The sequence below is a fragment of the Ornithorhynchus anatinus genome, chromosome X1, assembly GCF_004115215.2.
Source record: "Ornithorhynchus anatinus isolate Pmale09 chromosome X1, mOrnAna1.pri.v4, whole genome shotgun sequence".
Classification (NCBI taxonomy): domain Eukaryota; kingdom Metazoa; phylum Chordata; class Mammalia; order Monotremata; family Ornithorhynchidae; genus Ornithorhynchus; species Ornithorhynchus anatinus.
In genome coordinates this window covers 41,618,482-41,638,420 of record NC_041749.1, presented here as the reverse complement: position 1 = coordinate 41,638,420, position 19,939 = coordinate 41,618,482, and the positions used below count along the sequence as shown (strand labels likewise).

At 46.2% G+C, this 19,939-nt stretch overlaps 1 protein-coding gene across 3 annotated transcripts in view; it reads right to left on the bottom strand.

Annotated features, from left to right (window-relative positions):
• Positions 1 to 19,514, bottom strand: part of ACSL6 (acyl-CoA synthetase long chain family member 6) — a 133,529-nt gene extending 114,015 nt beyond the window's left edge. For 2 of the 3 annotated variants that reach the window (XM_007655367.3, XM_007655368.4), the window contains exon 1: positions 19,386 to 19,514. In XM_007655367.3, coding sequence (XP_007653557.1) covers positions 19,386 to 19,458 — 73 coding nt within the window. In that variant the 5' untranslated portion in view covers positions 19,459 to 19,514. The remainder of the gene's footprint in view (positions 1 to 19,385) is intronic. The other variant, XM_039910203.1, reaches the window with a different exon arrangement.
• Between the last annotated feature and the right edge of the window lie 425 nt (positions 19,515 to 19,939).

The window sequence follows — 19,939 nt, the reverse complement described above, 5'->3', positions numbered from 1 at the left end:
TTGAGAGTTGAATCTACAGTAGTAGTAGTATGGACCACTAGTAGCAAAGTGGCCTATTGGATGGAGCACAGGCCGGGGAGGAAGGACCTAGGTTCAAATCCCGGCTCAGACACTTATCTGCTGGGTGACCTTGGGCAGGTCATTCCACTTCTCTGGCCTTCAATTACCTCATCTGTAAAATGGGGATTAACACCGTGAGCCCCATGTAGGACATGGACGGTGTCCAACCTGATTGGATTCTCTCTACCCAGTACTTAGTACAGTGCCTGGCACATAATAAGTGCTTAACAAATACTATTAAAAAAGGGGCAATAGTAACAAAAGTATGGTAATGATATGGTAAAGGTAATGTTAGAGAAGCAACATGGCCTAGTGCCTAAAGCACAGGCCTGGGAGTCAGAAGGTTATGGGTTCTAATCTCTGCTCTGCCACTTGTCTGCTCTGTGAGCTTCGCTGTGCCTCGGTTCCCTCATCTGTAAAATGGGGATTAAGACTGTGAGCCCTTTATGGGACAGGGACTGTGTCCAACTGGATTATCTTGTTTCTACCCTAGCACTTAGAACAGTGCCTGGCACATAGTAAGTACTTAACAAATAGCATTATTATTATTATTATAAGTATTTAAGAAGAAAAACATGATATAAACATTAAGGAATATACCACAGAAGCTCAGATCACAAAGTACTTACACTCTAATAGGGGAGACACATAAAAATATGTACGAGCTGTGGAATCAGAATAAATACATTGAATACTCAGTTGACCAGACACATATCCACAAGTGCTGAGGCTGGGTACATATAAATGCGATCAATCAATTGTATTTATTGAGCACCTACTGTGTGCAGAGCACTGTAAAGAGCGCTTAGGGGAGTGTAATATAACAGAGTTGGCAAACAAGTTCCCTGACCACAAGGAACCTATGGACTAGATGGGCATACAGATATTAATATAAATAAATTGCAGATATGTGCATAAGTGCTAAAGACAGCCTGGAACACCCTCCCTCCTAAAATCCGCCAAACAATTCCTCTCCTTCCCTTTCAAAGTCCTACTGAAGGCACATCTCCTCCAAGAGGTCTTCCCAGACTAAGCCCCACTTTTCCTCATCTCCCACTCCCTTCTGCATTGCCCTGATCTGCTCCCTTTGCTCTTCCCCGCTCTTCCCGCCCCACAGCACTCATGTACAAATCTGTAATTTTGTTTATTTATATTGATGTCTGTTTATTTGTATTGATGTCTGTCTCCCCCACCTCTAGATTGTGAGCTCCTTGTGGGCAGCGAATGACACTCTGTATTGCTGTACTGTACTTTCCCAAAAGCTTCTTACACTACCCTGCACACAGCAAGCTCTTAACAAATACAATTGAATAAATGAATGAATGAATGATGCAGGCTGCTAGCCCACACAGACATCCTAATCTAAAGCCTTTAGTGAGACGCCAGGGGGATTTGTGCATTTCTACTTTTTGGAACACTTTAGGGCAAGCCTGAGGGCAGAAATCTTTGTTTTTCCAACTCCCTTCACATGCTCAGTGAGAGCTGACAGTCCAACTGAGCCAGGCTCCTCTAGCTGTGTGAACAGTTGTTTCACTTTGGGGTTGTTAAAAAGGAGAGAAAACCAGTCAGGGCCGAAGTCCAGATTGAACAGCAATTTATCCTCAAAGAAAAATGAGAATACCAACCAGGGAATTGTCCGGAAACCAACTTTAGTTCCTGCAATTTCCAAGGCGTGAAATGGCCCGCTCAAAGCCTCAGTGAAAGATTAGAGCTCTTTCCTCTACATCAAAATGACTCTCTCAAAGTGACCCTCCATCACCATTCTAATTTACCTCTTGATACGTGTGATGGTCAAATATTGTGGCATGAGGTCCAATGAGACAGGAACTGGCAGGGAGATGGGTAGGCACAATTGGACTTTACATACTGGGCATGTAATGCCAACTTACTCACTGTGCCTCGCCCTTGTCTCAACTGCCATCAACCCCTTGCTTATCCCCTCCCTCCTGCCTGGAAGCAGCATGGCCTAATGGAAAGAGCATGGGCCTTGGAGCCAGAGGACCTGTGTTCTGATCCCTCCTCTGTCAATTGCCTACTTTGTGACCTTGAGCAAGTCACTTCACTTCTTTGTGTTTCAGTTCCCTCATCTGCAAACTGGGGATTCAATACCGGTTGTCCCTCCTGTGAGCACCGGGTGGGACCTGGTTACCTCACATCTACCCCAGCGATTAGTACAGTGCTTGGCACATAGCACTTAGCAAATAACACTGCGGCATTATTACTAAAAATCTGATGGACAAACACACTCTCCATCGCCAAAGCCCTTCTCCTCCAGAAAGCCTTCCCTGACTACACTCTTCTCCTCCACCCAATTTTCCCTCCCTACTGCCTCTCCTATGCACTTAGTTACTGCCTCCCAAGCACTTTAGGTGCTTCCCCTGCCCCCACAAAATTTAGTACATATCTTTATACTTGGCTGCTTCTCTTACCTGAAGTCTATTTTAAAATCTGTCTCCCCTGTTAGACTAAAAATTCCTTGAAGGTAGGGGAATCGTGTCCACCACTTGTATTGCACTTTTCCAAGCACGTAGTACAAGAGTTTGGCACAAAGAGTTCAAAAATATCATTGACTGATTAATGTACATGCTAACTCTCTGGTTTCAGCTGCATCACAGTAGAGGAATTGGTAGAGGAACATGCAAGTCATGGTGGTATCATTAAGCCAACTACCCCCGCCCCCACCCCCAGGTATCTTCAAACCACCTACCCATTAATCCATTCATTCCCACTGAATCATGGTTACCAGACTGTGATTTTCTCAAACTACAAGGATCTTCAAGAACACAACTTCATCACTGTAGGAGAACTCTCTGCATTTCCTCGCTGAAGAAAATGTCATCACCAAAATGCCATTCCAATGGTCCTTTCCTGATCATCACACCTCTCTGCTGTTTCCAATTAGGGGTCAGCAACGGCTTCCATGTTTCCAGGAACATGGCAGATCAATCTTAAAGATGCATGGACTGAGATTTTCGTTGCTGTTTTCCTCTAAATGACTGGCCTATTCCTTTCAATCCTTCCTCCCTTTTGTCGAAAATGGACAGAGCGTTCTCTTAGACCACACTTCATGAACAGCTTTGTTTTATGAAGCCAAAAACCAAAGAACCAATCTCCTTTCCTTTCCATCTGGCCACAACCCCATCTCTTCGGTTCCCTACACAAAATTATCTGCATTAAGTCATTGATTCAGTGCCTAGTACAGTGCCTGGCACACAGTCAGTGCTTAACAAATACCATAAGAAAATACCAGAAGAGAGATTGACGAATATCAAAAACTGAGTCTCACGATTACAGGCACATACAACTTTGTCTTCCTTAGTCAATCAATCAAAAACACTGTACTAAGTGCTTGAGAGAGTAAGATAGCAACAGAAGAGATAATCCCTGCCAACAAACATCTTATGGTCAAACAGATTGTCAGGAAGCCAGAGACCTAAGGTAAAACTCCTGAGTTCCATGAAAATTTTGGCACCCGAGAAGTCGTCTGATAAATGTCCTCCATGCAGTTGGGTGAGCATCCGGAAAACTCGTAGTTTATTTTTTCTGCAGTTTTTCCATTTTGCCTCAGAGTGGCCACTAGGCAAGACTGCTTCCCTTTCCACCAGAACTAAGAAAACAGAAGTCAATGCCAATGTCCATTCACGATATGGAAGACCTTCAATAGCTTTGAAGAACAAACCTGACTTTGGTTTCCTTTCTTTAATTTGCTTTACCTGTCTTTTTTTTTAATAGTATTTGCTAAACATTCTAAGTGCTGGGGTAGGTGTGAGCTAATCAATTTGGACAAGTCTGAGTCCCCTGTAGGGCTCACAGTCTTAATCCCCATTTCATGGGTGAGGGAATTGAGGCACTTAGAAGTTAAGTGACTTGACTAAAAACACACGGCCAACAAGTGGCAGAGGTGGGATTAGAACCCAGGTCCTCTGACTCCCAGGCCCATGCTCTATCCATTAGACCACACTGCTTCTCAATGAACAGACCCCATATAAAATCTGTACTGCCTTCAAGGATCCTAGGGATAGGCAGGGCTGAATTCTAGTCTAAGCCCCATGGGAGTTGCAAGCGCTACTGAGACACCCTCTCTAGTAATCACATGAATGGATATCAGCAGGGAAAATCTGACAGCCTGTCTCCTTGGAGAGTCCGTATCGGCATCCTTACTCCCAGCCTGTCTCCTGGGTCCAGAGGTGACGTCCACCCGGAGAAGTGGGGAGAGCCACCCTTGTCCCAGAGTTGGGGGAGGGGGGAAGGGGGTGCTTGCTGGCAGCTTGAAGCCCCTGAGCAAGGGTCTGCCCAGCAAACACTGATTCATTGCGGAAGAGATTCACAAACTAACGTTTCAAAAGGGAAAGTACACTTGTAACAGCAAAAAGGTGAGAAAGCACACAACTGCATTCCCATCATCAGCATAATACTACACTTCTCACCAGCCAAAAACAAGCCACCAGTGAGGCTTGGAAGAACGCAACAAGACACTTCAAGTGCTCTTTGTCATTTTAATGTCTAGAACTCCACAGCCATGTATGCAATTTTCGATGTGTCCGCAATGGTACAAGATTCAGGAAGGACAGCAAGGGTCTGGAGTTCTGGAGAGAGAGGAAGTTGTCATACCACAAGGCCTTTATAATTTCCTTCCTTTCATCATTCTCCAAAGATAATTTTTGGGCAGCTGGTTTGCTTCTCATTTAAAGCAGTTATAATGTGTCAGAATACTCATTTCTTAACAGTATGCAAATAGCCCTAGTCTCCCAATCATTATCACTCAGTTGGGGAACCCACTCATTATGGTAATACTGTATCACTTCGTCTTGGCACTGGAATTCATTCTGAGCCTGGCCTGGGCATACAGACTTAATATTATGTATCTAGCCATTTATAAACACACCATCATTTGGATCTATAAATGCTTTTTGGAAACTTTCATCTGTTTCCTTTAAAATGTCTGAATCAGGAATTCACACCGATTAACTCTCTCCGTACATTCATTCATTCATTCAATTGTATTTATTGAGCTCTTGCTGTGTGCAGAGCACTGAACTAAGCACTTGGAAAGTACAGTACCGCAATAAAGAGAGACAATCCCAGCTTATAAAGGGCTCACAATCTAGATGGGGGTGGGGGTAGGAGAGAAAGACATCAATGCAAGTAAAAACACATCAGTACAAATAGAATTATAGTTGTATAATAATAATGATAATGTTGGTATTTGTTAAGCGCTTACTATGTGCCAAGCACTGTTCTAAGCGCTGAGGTAGACACAGGGGAATCAGGTTGTCCCACGTGGGGCTCACAGTCTTCATCCCCATTTTACAGATGAGGGAACTGAGGCGCAGAGAAGTGAAGTGACTTGCCCACAGTCACACAGCTGACAAGTGGCAGAGTCGGCATTCGAACCCATGACCTCTGACTCCAAAGCCCGTGCTCTTTCCACTAAGCCACGCTTGTATGTATATATACATAAGTGTTGAGGGGTGGGGAGGGGGGAAGGAGCAAAGGGAGCAAGTCAGGGTGACGTGGAAGGGAGTGGGAGCTGAGAAAAAGTGGGGCTTAGTCTGGGAAGGCCTCTTGGAGCAGATATGCCTTCAGCAGGGCTTTGAAGGGGGGAAGAGTGATTGTCTGACAGATTTGAGGAGGGAGGGCATTCCAGGCCAGAGGTAGAATGTGGACCTGGTGTTGGTGGCGAGACAGATGAGATTGAGGCAAAGTGAGAATGTTAGCACCAGAGGAGCAGAGTGTGCAGGCTGGGTAGTAGGAGAGCATTTCTGGAAGATGCTGAAAAGCAAATGATTTGTGGAGATTTGATATTTATTGAATACATACAATATGTTAGAGGAATTCCAATCCCATGCATTCCTACTAGACCAAGCTTCATTGGTACACAGTAACTCACAGATGACTAGAGTGGTCAGGGCCCCTGTGAAAATATGGTTCAGTCTCCTCCCTCCTGGCAGCTGATTAACTAGACCACCTGTGCCTTTTCTTCTCTTAGAGATCTCCAGAGATGGAGCCCATCTCCTTCATGGCTTGTTCCAGCACTTGAGCACCCTGATGAACGTCCTTTCCTTCTCTACCCCTCAAATCTGGTTCCTTGGGAAACATTTCAGAAGCAGCTTGCGGGGACAGTGCTTTTGAGTTCACTGGAAACCTGGATTGTAAATCACACCTAACCAGTCACTTCCAGAATTACCAGTTGCAAGAAGGAACTGGAAGGCGAAAAAAACCAAGAGATGGCCAAACGGAAACCCATTGCTCCATTGCCACCTAGTGGTGTCATACTTAAAGATGGCTGACATTTAATAGTTTCTCAAGGAACACTACAAACTTGAGGCCTTTTAAGTTCTAAAGTCTACTTTGACAGGGGATTTCCTCTTAGTTTTGGCAAAATGGGCAGCTAAATTGTCCTACTATCCTGATGTCAAAGGTAATAGCAGAAGTTAAACTCCTGGTGACACAAAAAAACCCAGAAAGGGGTGTTTACCCCTTCATCTCTATTGAGGTGAAGAACGGCATTACACATGTTGTGTGTTCATTTTCTCTTGGGCTATCCCACAGATCTACTCACTCAGCTCTTTCCAACACTTCCAGTACAGTAGCAGACATAGTAATGTTATTTATTAAGCACTTACTATATGCACACAAGGGTTTTAGAAGAACTAAACCTTTTCATAGTTGAAGTGACCACGGCCTAGTGCCATGACCCAGGAAGTAGTTGCCTTGGTAGTGGCCCTGGGCTTTGCCATCTATGTTAAGCAGCTACGTCTCCAACTGGGCCTGTCCACCTCATCAAACTCCCTAAGTGGTTCTTTGGTTAGAAACTTTTCCCACTGATAGCATGGCCCCATTCTGGTACTTCCCTACTTCAGTCAATTAATTGTTAGCATTTATTAAGCACCTACTGAGGGGAAAACAAAGCAGCATGGTCTAGTGGAGCTTGGGCTTGGGATTCAGAGGATGTGGGGTTCTAATCCTGGCTCTGCTGTGGCAAGTCACTTTGCTTCTCTGGACCTCATTTACCTCATCTGATAAATGAGGATTAAGACTCTGAGCCCCATGTGGGACAGGGATTGTATCCAACCTGATTATCTTGTATCAACCGCAGTGCTTAGAACGGTGTTTGGCCCTTAGTAAGTGTTTAACAAATTATTAGTAATTATTATTAGTAGTAATTATTATTATTATTACTAAGCCCTTTAGAGAGAACAGCAGAAGCAAGGCACCCATTCCCTACCTTCAAGGAACTCCCAATCTAAAGGGGAAATAGAAACACAAAAATGATTTACAAATACTTCTGAATGATTCCATACTCCCACCCCCTGACCAAGGGGAAGCTTTAGGGAAATAGTACATGTACAGCAAACCAACCACTTCTTGAAAAATGATCAGATCAACTGATTTTTTGCATCACGAGGGGTTTTTTTTTTTGGTTTTTTTTGGTCAGGACATATCTCTCTGGCTTTAAACAGGATTAAGAGTATAAATTATTTATGCATGGAACTGAGAGCGCATTGCCCAAATAACCATTTTTCTGATGACACTTTGAAACACAATTCCATTTTTCACCACACTGGGAGGGAACAACAGATCAGTGACCAATGCCTAAGCAATTTGTCTCACATGTAAATGTTGAATGCATACTACATTTGTGAATACAGTATGGAAGTCATGGAACTGGTCTTATTTTCCAGCAGACTAAATTCAAACTAGGTTTCTGATCGTGTCCTCTTCTTTCTTCAAGGAAATCTGCTCATGTTATAAGTCTTCTGCATTATATTTAGATCCCTGCACAGGTTGAAAATCAGAGCCCCCATGAAACTTAATTTGACCTGATTTTCATGTCTTTGACCTCCGAATAATAAATAATATTACTTTGTCAGTCATATTTATTGAATGCTTACTATGTGCAGACCACTGTACTATGTGCTTGGGGGAGTACAAAATAACAATATAACAGCTTCAACTTTTACATTCAATACAACAATATAGCAGACACATTTCCCTGCCCACCAGGAGTATCATTTTGAATTTTTGTAATATTTTTGTCTTCAAGAGCACTTTCAAATCAATTAACCCATCTGTCCCCTACATAGCTCTGTGAATAGGAAAGTGTGGATATGATTTCCTGATTTTGCAAAAGGAAGAAACTGAGGCCTAGAAAGGTTATATGACACCCACTGCCACAAGCAGACTTTTGCCAGAGCCAGGATTAGAACTCGTCTTCTAAATTTCTTCCATTAAGCTAATCAATTAATCATAGTTAATGAATTATAATTATATATACTATATGCAGAACATTTTACTAAGAGTACTCACCTGGAGGTCCTAGAGAAAAATACAAGGAACTGGCAATAATTCAGGAATTATGTGGTCTAGTGGATAAAGCACAGGCCTGGGAGCCAGAGGACATGGATTCTAACCCCAGCTCTACCACTTACCTACTGTGTGAACTTGGGCAATGCACTTATCTTCTCTGTGCCCCAGTTCCCTCATCAGCAAAATGATGATTCAATACCTGTTCTCCTTCCTACGTAGACTGTGAACCCCATGTGTACCCTGATGATCTTGCAGCTACCCCAGCACTTAGTACAGTAGCTGGAACATATTAAATGCTTAACAAATACCCCAATTCATCTAGCAGAGGAATCAAACTTAAAATGGGGGAGAGGTGCTCAAGTAGTAGAGCATGTAAAATATGTTTAAAAGTGCAACAGGAAATAATGAAAGCCAAAGGGCTACAGAAGAAGAAAAATGCTAAGCTAATAGTTCGTTCATTCATTCATTCATTCATTCATTCATTCATTCATTCATTCATTCATATTTTTTGAGCGCCTACTGTGTGCAGAGCACTGTACTAAGAGCTTGGCAAGTAAACTACAGCAATAAAGATAATCCCTGCGCATAACGGTCTCACAGTCTGGGGGCGGGGAGACAGACATCAATACAAGGAAACAGACATCTATATAAATAGAATTATAAATATATACATATATTCGTAAGTGTTGTGGGGTGGGGAAAGGGGGGAAGAGCAAAGGGATAATAGGGAGGTTGTAACTTGGGAAGAAGACAAAAAATGAATGAGGGAAATCCTCCTAGATTTTGAAGGATTTCAGAAGCGTTTGAAAGATGAGAAGAGAGCTTTGGCTTGGGCCGATTTTGAGAGTGAGGAGGAAGAGCATGAGCCAGGGCTGGAGGTGGAAGGAAGAATTGAGAACAAGAAAAAGTGAAAAGATAAATGTGGGTGGGACAGAGTGGCAGGGAGTGTGTAAAAAGAAAAGAGAGCAGATAGATAAGAGAGAGCTGATGACTGCCTTAAAGGCAAAAGTCAGAGGTTTGATGTAGTAATAACTACTGTGGTATTTGTTAAGTGCTTACTGTGTGCAAGCACTCTACTAAGCACTGGGATAGATACAAGATCATCAGGCCAGACCATCTCTGTCTCATATGGGGCTCACGGTCTAAATAAGGGGGAGATAAAAGGTTTTGAATCTCCGTTTTATAGATGAGGAAACTGAGGCACAGAGAAGTTAAGTGAAGCATTTGAGAGACCCGAGTGCTGAGCTGGGTGTAAATAAAATCACAGTGCTAGAGTTGGCTGAAGGGACGACGTGGGTCAGGTTGATGGGAAATTATCAGGGAAAGCTAGCTTGAGGCGGGGAGGAATTTAGGAGAAATTTGAATGTGGGAATGTGGGAAGAGCGGAGATAAATCCGATGAGGGATGGCGAGGAAGTTCTGAAACGAGGGAACAGTGAGAGATTGGAGTTGTGAGAAACAAGAGTGATGTCCAACTAGAAGGAACAAAGACGAAGGAGAGAGTAGTTAGGTGGAGATCCTTGAAGCAGAAAGGAGGAGTTTTTGTTTGATACAGAGAGAGCCAAGAACAACTGGAGAGCTTCAGGGAGAGGAGAGATTTGGGCTGAGTGATTCTTCAGGCAAAAAATGACTGATGATCAGTGCCACAGTGTGTAGTAGAAATTGGGAGGGGGAGAGGGTAGAGACTGGGAGGCAAGCAAGGAGGGTAATCCAATAGTTTAGCTGAGGAAAGACCAGAGCTCACACCAGGGTGGTACCAGCTTGGCTGGCAGGAAGGGGCAGATCCAGGAATTACTGTGCAGGAAAAGCTGGAAGAATTTGGCGGTAAACTGAATATGAGAGCTCGCCCTTGCACTTGGATTTCCACTCTTTACTCTCTCTTCCCTCAGCCCCACAGCACTATTTCCATAATTTATTTATTTAAATCAATAGCTGTCTCCTCCTCTAGACAGTAAACTCACTATAGGCAGGGAACATGTCTACCAACTCTATTCTACTGTACCCTCCTAAATGTTTACCACAGTGATCCACTTGCAGTAAGTGCTCAGTAATGATTGAACAATAACAAAGAAGAGACAAGAATGCCATTGAAGTTGTGAGCTGTTGGGATGGCAAGGCCGGAGGCATTGACAGTACCTCAGCAGTTAGTACAGTGCCTGCACATAGTAAGCGCTTAACAAATACCATAATTACTGTGAACTTATGTGGGAAAATTAAGGAGTACTTTAGAAACATCGAGTGCGAGGTACCAGCAAGGCAACCAAGTGGGATGTGCTGGAGGCAAGAGGAGATGCTGGATTGATGGTAAGTTGAAAGTTCGGGGCTGGAGAGATACGTTTGTAAGTCAGCTACACAGACGTGGCAGCTGGGGCTATGGGAGAAGATGAGCTCTCCGAGAGTCAGTCGGTCCATCGTATTTATTGAGTGCTTAGTGTGTGCAGAGCACTATACTAAACACTCGGGAGAGTACAATATAACAGACACATTCCCTGCCCACAACCAGAAGAAAGCAAGAAGAGAAGATGATCTAGAGTGGAGTCTTGAGGGATGTGAGACAGAGGAGGAGCCAGTGAACAAAACTGAGAAAGCGGGATCAGAGGAGTCAGAGGAGAAGCAGGATCATTCCGTGTCAGAAAAACTGAGACTTAATAGTGCTTCCAGGAGAATAACTGGGGACCAAAGTCCTCAGTGGCTACCAAAGCCACTGCCTGATGGGTCATGGTGCTTCGGGGTGATACGAGCACTGGGTTGCAGTCACTTCTGTCATCGATGGAGCCTACACAGCAAAAACCACTGCATAATGGACTGCACTGTGCCTGCCTGCTTGCTTGCTTGCTACGCTTGGAGCCTCAGGTAGCACTCCTGGAAGAGATGAGACAGCGGCGAGCCGTGCTGGGCAAATCGTCATCACCACAACCAACTCCCTCACATGTGCTCTCGGCCTCAAAGTTTCAGAACCAAGGCTTGTCTGTCTGTCACCATTAGTGCTATTTATTGAGCATTTACTATGTGCAGAGCCCTATTAAATGCTTGGGAGAGTACAGTACAACAGAGATGGCAGACACGTCCCTGCCCACATCGAGCTTACAGTCAAGAGGGGGAGATGGATATTGATATCAATAAATAATGTATAATATATAATTTAAAGATATGTACATGAGTGCCGTGGGGTTGAGGGAGGGGGAGAATATCAAATGCCCAGAGGGTCCAGATCCAATGGCAGAGATGATGCAGAAGGGAGAGGAAGCCGGGGAAAAGAAGGCTTAATCGGGGAAGGCCTTTTGGAGATGTGACCTTAATAGTGCTTAATCTAATAACTTAATAATCCTTCTCGATAGGAGAGTACATTATCATCATCATCACTTTGGGAAACCCACAAGATACCAGGTATCACAGGTGAGACTTCAGGGGCATCACTGGTACAAACATGTGAGAGAGTCACATCTCACTCCTGATCTGTGCCCAAACCCCTAATCTTCTGCTTGCTTTTTTTCTTTTAATGGCATGCTAAGTGCTTAGTACGTGCCAGGCACTATACTGGGGTAGCTAAAAGATAATCAGGTTGAACACAGTTCCTGTCCCACAGAGGACTCACAGTCTTCACCCCCATTTTGCAGATGAGGTAACTGAGGCATAGAGAAGTGAAGTGACTTGCCCAGGGTCGCACGGCAGGCAAATGGCGGACAGCTGGGATTAGAACCCAGGTCCTCTGATTCCCAGGCCTGGGCTTTATCCACTAAGACATGTCGGATGAGGTTTTAAAACAGGATCCCTAATGTCACCATTGGACCATTATTCTGAGGTGCAATTTAGTCCTGATTGGATCAGTTGATAGTGAGGATGACTAGCACAAACAACAACCCAGAGTATCCGTGAATGCAGAACTCAAAGTTTCAACACACGGCAAACAGAGAAAACTCAGTAAATCAGCTGATTTCGATAAAATTTATCTCTAGTCAGACCCTATAAACCCAGACGGCACATCAAGCTGCCGGATTTGACCCCAGAAGCCAAGGTGGAGGAGGCTGGATGGGTAAAACTACAACTCATTCGCTCTCACAGCTTTGACTACCATCTCTACGCAGATGACACGCGGATCTACATCGCCGCCCCTGTCCTCTCCCCATCCCTTCAGGCTCGCATCTCCTCCTGCCTCCGGGATGTCTCCACCTGGATGTCGGCCCGCCACCTAAAACTCAACATGAGCAAGACTGAGCTCCTCATCTTCCCTCCCAAGCCCGGCCCTCTCCCAGACTTCCCTATCACCGTGGATGGCACAACCTGGATGGCACGACCATCCTTCCCGCCTCTCAGGCCCGCAACCTTGGTGTCATCTTTGACTCGTCTCTCTCGTTCACCCCACACATCCTATCCGTTACCGAGAACTGCCGGTTTCACCTTTACAATATCGCCAAGATCCGCCCTTTCCTCTCCACCCAAACGGCTACCTTACTGCTACGGGCTCTCGTTATATCCCGGCTAGACTACTGTGTCAGCCTTCTCTCTGATCTCCCTTCCTCCTCTCTCACCCCGCTCCAGTCTATTCTTCACTCCGCTGCCCGGCTCATCTTCCTGCAGAAACGATCTGGACATGTCATTCCCCTTCTTAAACACCTCCAGTGGTTGCCTATCAACCTCCGCTCCAAACAAAAACTCTTCACTCTAGGCTTCGAGGCTCTCCATCACCTTGCCCCTTCCTACCTCTCCTCCCTTCTCTCTTTCTACCGCCCACCCCGCACGCTCCGCTCCTCCGCCGCCCACCTCCTCACCATCCCCCGGTCTCGCCTATCCCGCCGTCGACCCCTGGGCCACGTCCTCCCACGGTCCTGGAATGCCCTCCCTCTTCACCTCCGTCAATCTAATTCTCTTCCCCCCTTCAAATCCCTACTTAAAGCTCACCTCCTCCAAGAAGTCTTCCCAGACTGAGCTCCCCCCTTTTTCCCTCTGCTCCCTCTACCTCCCCTTCACCTCTCCGCAGCTAAACCCTCTTCTCTCCCCTTTCCCTCTCCTCCTCCCTTCTCCCGTCCCACCCACTCAGCACTGTACTCATCGGCTGGACTGTATATATCTTTACCACCCTATTTATTTTGTTTATTTTGTTTAATGAGATGTACATCACCTTGATTCTATTTAGTTGCCATTGTTTTTACAAGATGTTCTTCCCCTTGACTCTATTTATTGCCATTGTTCTTGTCTGCCTGTCTCCCCCGATTAGACTGTAAGCCCGTCAAACGGCAGGGACTGTCTCTATCTGTTGCCAACTTGTTCATTCCAAGCACTTGGTACAGTGCTCTGCACATATTAAGCCCTCAATAAATACTATTGAATGAATGAATGAATGAATGAAAGTTGTCCAGGGCCGAGTCAGTACCAGTCAGGAAATGGACCTAACGGAAGACTGCATTGACTGGGATAAAATTGGATAAAAGCCACCCGGACGGGAAGATGACAACATCAGAAAGGACTGAAGCTTCTCGTTGGTTCAGACGAAGCAAGGGCAGCCTTCCAGGGGCTGGATAAAGAACAGACCAGGGGCCACCCCCATCTAAAAGGGACTCGTCTCCTGTTGCCTGCACTTGAGTTAAGATAAAAAAAAATTCCAAAAATACTTCCAGCCTTTCCAAATTTCCATGCTTTCCAACCTCCTCAAGGGTTGTGTGAACAAGCCACTCCTCCCTCTAGAAAGTAAGCTCATAGTGGGCAGGGAGTATGTCAACCAACTCTGTTTTATTATACTCTCCCAAGCGCTTGATCCAGTGCTCTGCACATAGTGCTATGTTCAATAAATACCAATGATTGATTGATCAGTCCAAGCTACTGAAATACAACTTCTTACGATAGGACTGGGGTGGGTAATAATCCATCAGTCATATTTATTGAGCGCTTATAGTGTGCAGAGGACTGTACTAAGTGCTTGAGAGACTACAACATAACAGAGTTGGTAGACACGTTCCCTGCCAACACAAAGCTTACAGTCAAGAGATGAGCTTACAGTCTAGAGTATTACATGAAACAAGTGACCACAACAAAAAGTTCCAGAGGTAATCAGAGAAAAATATGTGTGTGGCTACTTGTTCTATACTCTCCCAAGTACTTAGTAGCGTGCTCTGCACACAATAAGATCTCAATAAATATGATTGACTGCATGACTCTGTCAAGCCTAAGAATTTGTACAGGAAATACCACCTAAAATTTTAACACCTTCTGGAATATTTCCCTGATTTTTCTTCTCTTCAACTACCACTTCAGCAGATCTGCATCGCTTCTGCATCTAGGCAGTCATACTCACCCATAGCACTTCTGCACACGTCAGTGTACATACTTCATTCTTTTTTCTTGCACTTTTTCATCCTGCAATCCATCTTTCCATCCTCTTCCCCTCCTTTTGGTAAATTACTTTGGGGCTTATCTCCCACACTAGATTGCAAGCTCCTCGAGAGCAGGGATCATGTCTTCTAACTCTATTGTTATTTCCCAAAAGATAAGTATAGTGCTCTGCACACAGACTGAAGGACCTGAGGTTTGGTGAGACTCAGCAAAGTCCTCTATTATAGGGCTAAGGCCATTCCTTGCAAACCAAAATCCCCCATTCAGAGAGCTGTTTAACATCTTAGTCTTGACAAAACAGCACTGAGACGAAGATCTTAAGTAGTGACATATTGGGGTCAAATCACTGGTCCTTCCAGGGATGCTTTCTTAAATAGTGACCACAAAAGATGCTGGAGGAGTGAGGATTGCCTTCTTTACACCATGGATCATTCAATCAATTGCACTGAATTAGTGCTATTGTGTACACTGCACCGTACTCAGCACCTGGGAAAGTAATAATAATAAATAATAATGTTGGTATTTGTTAAGCGCTTACTATGTGCCGAGCACTGTTCTAAGCGCTGGGGTAGACATAGGGGAATCAGGTTGTCCCACGTGGGGCTCACAGTCTTAATCCCCATTTTACAGATGAGGGAACTGAGGCACAGAGAAGTTAAGTGACTTGCCCACAGTCACACAGCCGACAAGTGGCAGAGCTGGGATTCGAACTCATGAGCCCTGACTCCAAAGCCCATGCTCTTTCCACTGAGCCACGCTGCTGCTCCAATACAATATACAAGTACAATATAAAAGAGAGGTATAGACCATCCCCGCCCACAAGTTAACCATCTATCATCACCAATTTGCCCAAAAACTCATCAAGATCATATTGTCCACAACTCTATTTTAACCTTCCTCACCTACTGAACTTTTCCTCCAATAGCCTATTGTGGGTCTTTCACCATGAAATTATCCAGTCCTTCATGCAACCTGATAGTCTGAGCCTGCACAACGTCCTGCGAAAATAAATTCCATATGTTTGCCTCCCGCTGGATGACAAAGTATTTCCTTTGTTAGTTTCAACCCTCCACAACCAGGTTTCAATGAACTCCTCCTCATCCTGTTGTTGTGGGATTTGGTGAACAACAGTTCCAAGTTCACACCCTGCCCACACTCTTTGTGAGTCTGTAGACGGTAATTATGACCCCACTCAGCCTTTATTTTTCCTGATGAAGCATCCCATTCTTTCCAGAATATATTAGTTTGGAAGCCTTTCCATTCTCCGCACCCTCCAGCCCCCCTGGAGCTTTTAAAAAGCTGCTCACTATAATCTGAAATTTTACTCCATCTTTTACCAATGTGTGCTTTCTGGATGAACAGATAAAGAGGTCCAGGTAATTTACCTGCCTCGCCCTCCATAACTACCCCTCTTCAACTGACACCAGTTTGGGATCGTGATCTTTGATCCGCTGCTTCTTTTTCGGAATGATGAAGCCAGCAAGGACCTGCTCTTCAATTAGGAGCATTCTGTTCACCTTGAAAATGAATTAAGGTTGAATTCCTAGTGGAATAATCAACCACATGTGAGAACACGATCATTAGAAACCACGTGGCACAGCCAGCTAATCGGAGAGAGAAAGGGTCATGTCATGGAAACCACAGATTAGGAGTGTACTGAGCGCTGTCGACTCCTACCTACCCCAGATTCCACTGAATTAAAAAGATTGGGGCAGGAAAACCCACAAACCCCTCCTAAACCAGCATCACCGATACCGCAAGCCAAGCATATGACTCAGAAGAGCCCTCGGGAGAAGTTGGCTTAACACCTGCTCACTCTCGACGCTTGGATATCATCACTGGGACTAAAATTAGACCCTGGGTGCTGTCAGCGTCAAAATCCAGTGCAAAACCTCCAAATCGAGTCCGGATAAAGCTGGCAGGTTTTCCACTCACCAAGCATTTTCACCGAGAAGACACTAAATATTCTGGAAACGCCACAATTTTTAAGCTTGATGCTATTTGCACATTAGAATGGGTGGGGTCACCCCAATGTCAGCAGACAATTACCTCTGATGCAGGCGGATATTTCCCAGATGCCCTTTGATTCTGAAAACTGTCCATTTTTTCCCATCAAAAAAGTTTCTTTTCAACTCATTCAATCGTATTTATTGAGCACTTACCGTGTGCAAAGCACTGTACTAAGCGCTTGGGAGAGTACAATGCAACAATAAACAGACACCTTCCTGTCCGTTTAAATCCGTGGGTCCCTTTGCCCTCCAGCAAGCCCTTCCAAATTGCTTCCCAAGGCATTCTACTCCCCTCCTCTGGGGTTAAGGGAGTGGAGTGACCTTGGACAAGTCACTTCTCCGTGCCTCAGTCACCTCCTCTGCAAAATGGGGATTAAGACTGTGAGCCCCACAAATGGGGATCAGGACAGTGAGCCCCACAAATGGGGATCAGGACAGTGAGCCCCACAAAATGAAAAGCAGCGTGACTTAATAGCAATAATAATGTTGGTATTTGTTAAACGCTTACTATGTGCAGAGCACTGTTCTAAGCGCTGGGGGAGATACAGGGTAATCAAGTCGTTCCACGTGAGGCTCACAGTTAATCTCCATTTTACAGATGAGGGAACTGAGGCACAGAGAAGTTAAGTGACTTGCCCACAGTCACACAGCTGACAAGTGGCAGAGCCGGAGTTGAACTCATGACCTCTGACTCTGAAGCCCAGGCTCTTTCCACTGAGCCACGCTGCAAGAGCACGGGCTTGCGAGTCAGAGGACGTGGGTTCTAATCCTGGCTCCGCCACTTGTCTGCTGTGTGACCTTGGGCAGGTCGCTTCCCTTCTCTGCGCCTCAGTCACCTCATCAGTAAAACGGGGATGAAGACCGTGAGCCCCACGTGGGACAACCCCATTACCCTGTACCTACCCCTGCGCTTAGAACAGTGCTTGGCAGGTAATAATGCTGGTATTTGTTAAGCGCTTACTATGTGCAGAGCACTGTTCTAAGCGCTGGGGTAGACACAGGGGAATCAGGTTGTCCCACGTGGGGCTCACAGTCTTCATCCCCATTTTACAGATGAGGGAACTGAGGCCCAGAGAAGTGAAGTGACTTGCCCACAGTCACACAGCTGACAGGTAGTAAGCGCTGACCAAATAGCATCATTAATCATTATTCTATGGGGATGAAGACTGTGAGCCCCGCCTGGGTCACAGACTGCGTCCAACCTGATCATCGTGCATCTCCTTCGGCGCTTAGCACAGTGTCCGGCTTCCAGTGAGCGCTTAACAAAAGGGGAGTCCGAAACCGAGGTGCTGGGGGGGCGATTTTACCAGCCAGTGGCAGGCGGTGCCCAGGAAACAAAGAGTCCGGGCCCCCTCCCTCGGATGGAGGGGCCCGATGGGAGGGCAGCGGGACCCCCAGGAGTTATGCAACCCGCTCTCTGAGGGTCATTCATTCATTCAATAGTATGTATTGAGTGCTTACTATGTGCAGAGCATTCATTCATTCAATAGTATGTATTGAGCGCTTACTATATGCAGAGCATTCATTCAATAGTATGTATTGAGCGCTTACCATGTGCAAAACATTCATTCATTCCATAGTATGTATTGAGCGCTTACTATATGCAGAGCATTCATTCATTCAATAGCATGTATTGAGCGCTTACTATATGCAGAGCATTCATTCAATAGTAGGTATTGAGCGCTTACCATGTGCAAAGCATTCATTCATTCCATAGTATGTATTGAGCGCTTATTATGTGCAGAGCATTCATTCATTCAATAGTATGTATTGAGCGCTTACTATATGCAGAGCATTATTCATTCAATAGTATGTATTGAGCGCTTACTATATGCAGAGCATTCATTCAATAGTAGGTATTGAGCGCTTACTATGTGCAAAGCATTCATTCATTCCATAGTATGTATTGAGCGCTTATTATGTGCAGAGCATTCATTCATTCCATAGTATGTATTGAGCGCTTACCCTGTGCAGAGCATTCATTCCATAGTAGGTATTGAGCGCTTACTATATGCAGAGCATTCATTCCATAGCATGTATCGAGCGCTTACCCTGTGCAGAGCATTCATTCATTCCATAGTAGGTATTGAGCGCTTAGTATACGCAGAGCATTCATTCCATAGCATGTATCGAGCGCTTACCCTGTGCAGAGCATTCATTCATTCCATAGTAGGTATTGAGCGCTTAGTATACGCAGAGCATTCATTCCATAGCATGTATCGAGCGCTTACCCTGTGCAGAGCATTCATTCATTCCACAGGACGTATTGAGCGCTATGTGCAGAGCATCCATTCATTCCACAGTATGGATTGAGCGCTTACTACGTGCAGAGCACTGTACTAAGCGCTTGGAATGGTCAATTCGGCCACAGCTAGAGACAATTCCTTGTCCATGGACGGGCTCCCAGTCTAATCGGGTCCTGGGGGGACCCCCACCCTCTCCCCATCCCCCACCCCCAGCCTGCATCCCTGCTGGCAGCGTGCACCGGCCGGACCCAGAGGCCGTCAGCCCTCCCCCGACCCCCCCGACCCCCCGACCCCCCGACCCCCGGTGCCCGGGCCAGGGGGCTGCAGCATCGCTTGGTCCCCGGGCCCTCTCCCTGCCCGATGCCCGGCGGGGGCGGGGGGCAGGACCGGCTGCGGGGCTGCAGAGCCGGGGGAGGGGGCCTCCAGCCGCTTACCCACTAGCAGCCAGATGGAGCCTCCCGACACCAAGAAGAAGGTGAGCATGTCGGCGGGCGCGGGCTGCAGCATGGGCGGCCTGGGGGGGCTGGAGGCAGCACTGCAGCACGCGCACTGCAGTGGCGGAGCCGGCGGCCGCTCCGGCTCCGGATCCTCGGCCGCCTCCGGGACTTCCCGCTCCCGCTCCGGCTCCCGCTCCGGCTCCGGGCTTTCGACGTCGCTGCAGCTGCGGAGCCGGGGTGACCCCACCTGCCCGCCCCCAGCGCCGCCCCCCGGCCCTCTGCGGAACTGCAACGTCACCGAGCCCGCCGCCGCCGAGCTCCGCGCCCAGCTAAAGCGGCACGGCCTACTGGCAAGAGCACGGGCTTGGGACTCAGAGGAAGGGGCTTCGGAGCCTGCCTCCGACACTCGTCCGCCCTGTGACCTTGGACAGGTCTCTTCACTTCTCTGTGCCTCCTTGACCTCAGCTGGAAGATGGGGATTAAGACTGTGAGCCCCATCCCGGCTCTGCCACTTGGCAGCTGTGTGACTCTGCCCCTTGGCAGCTGTGTGA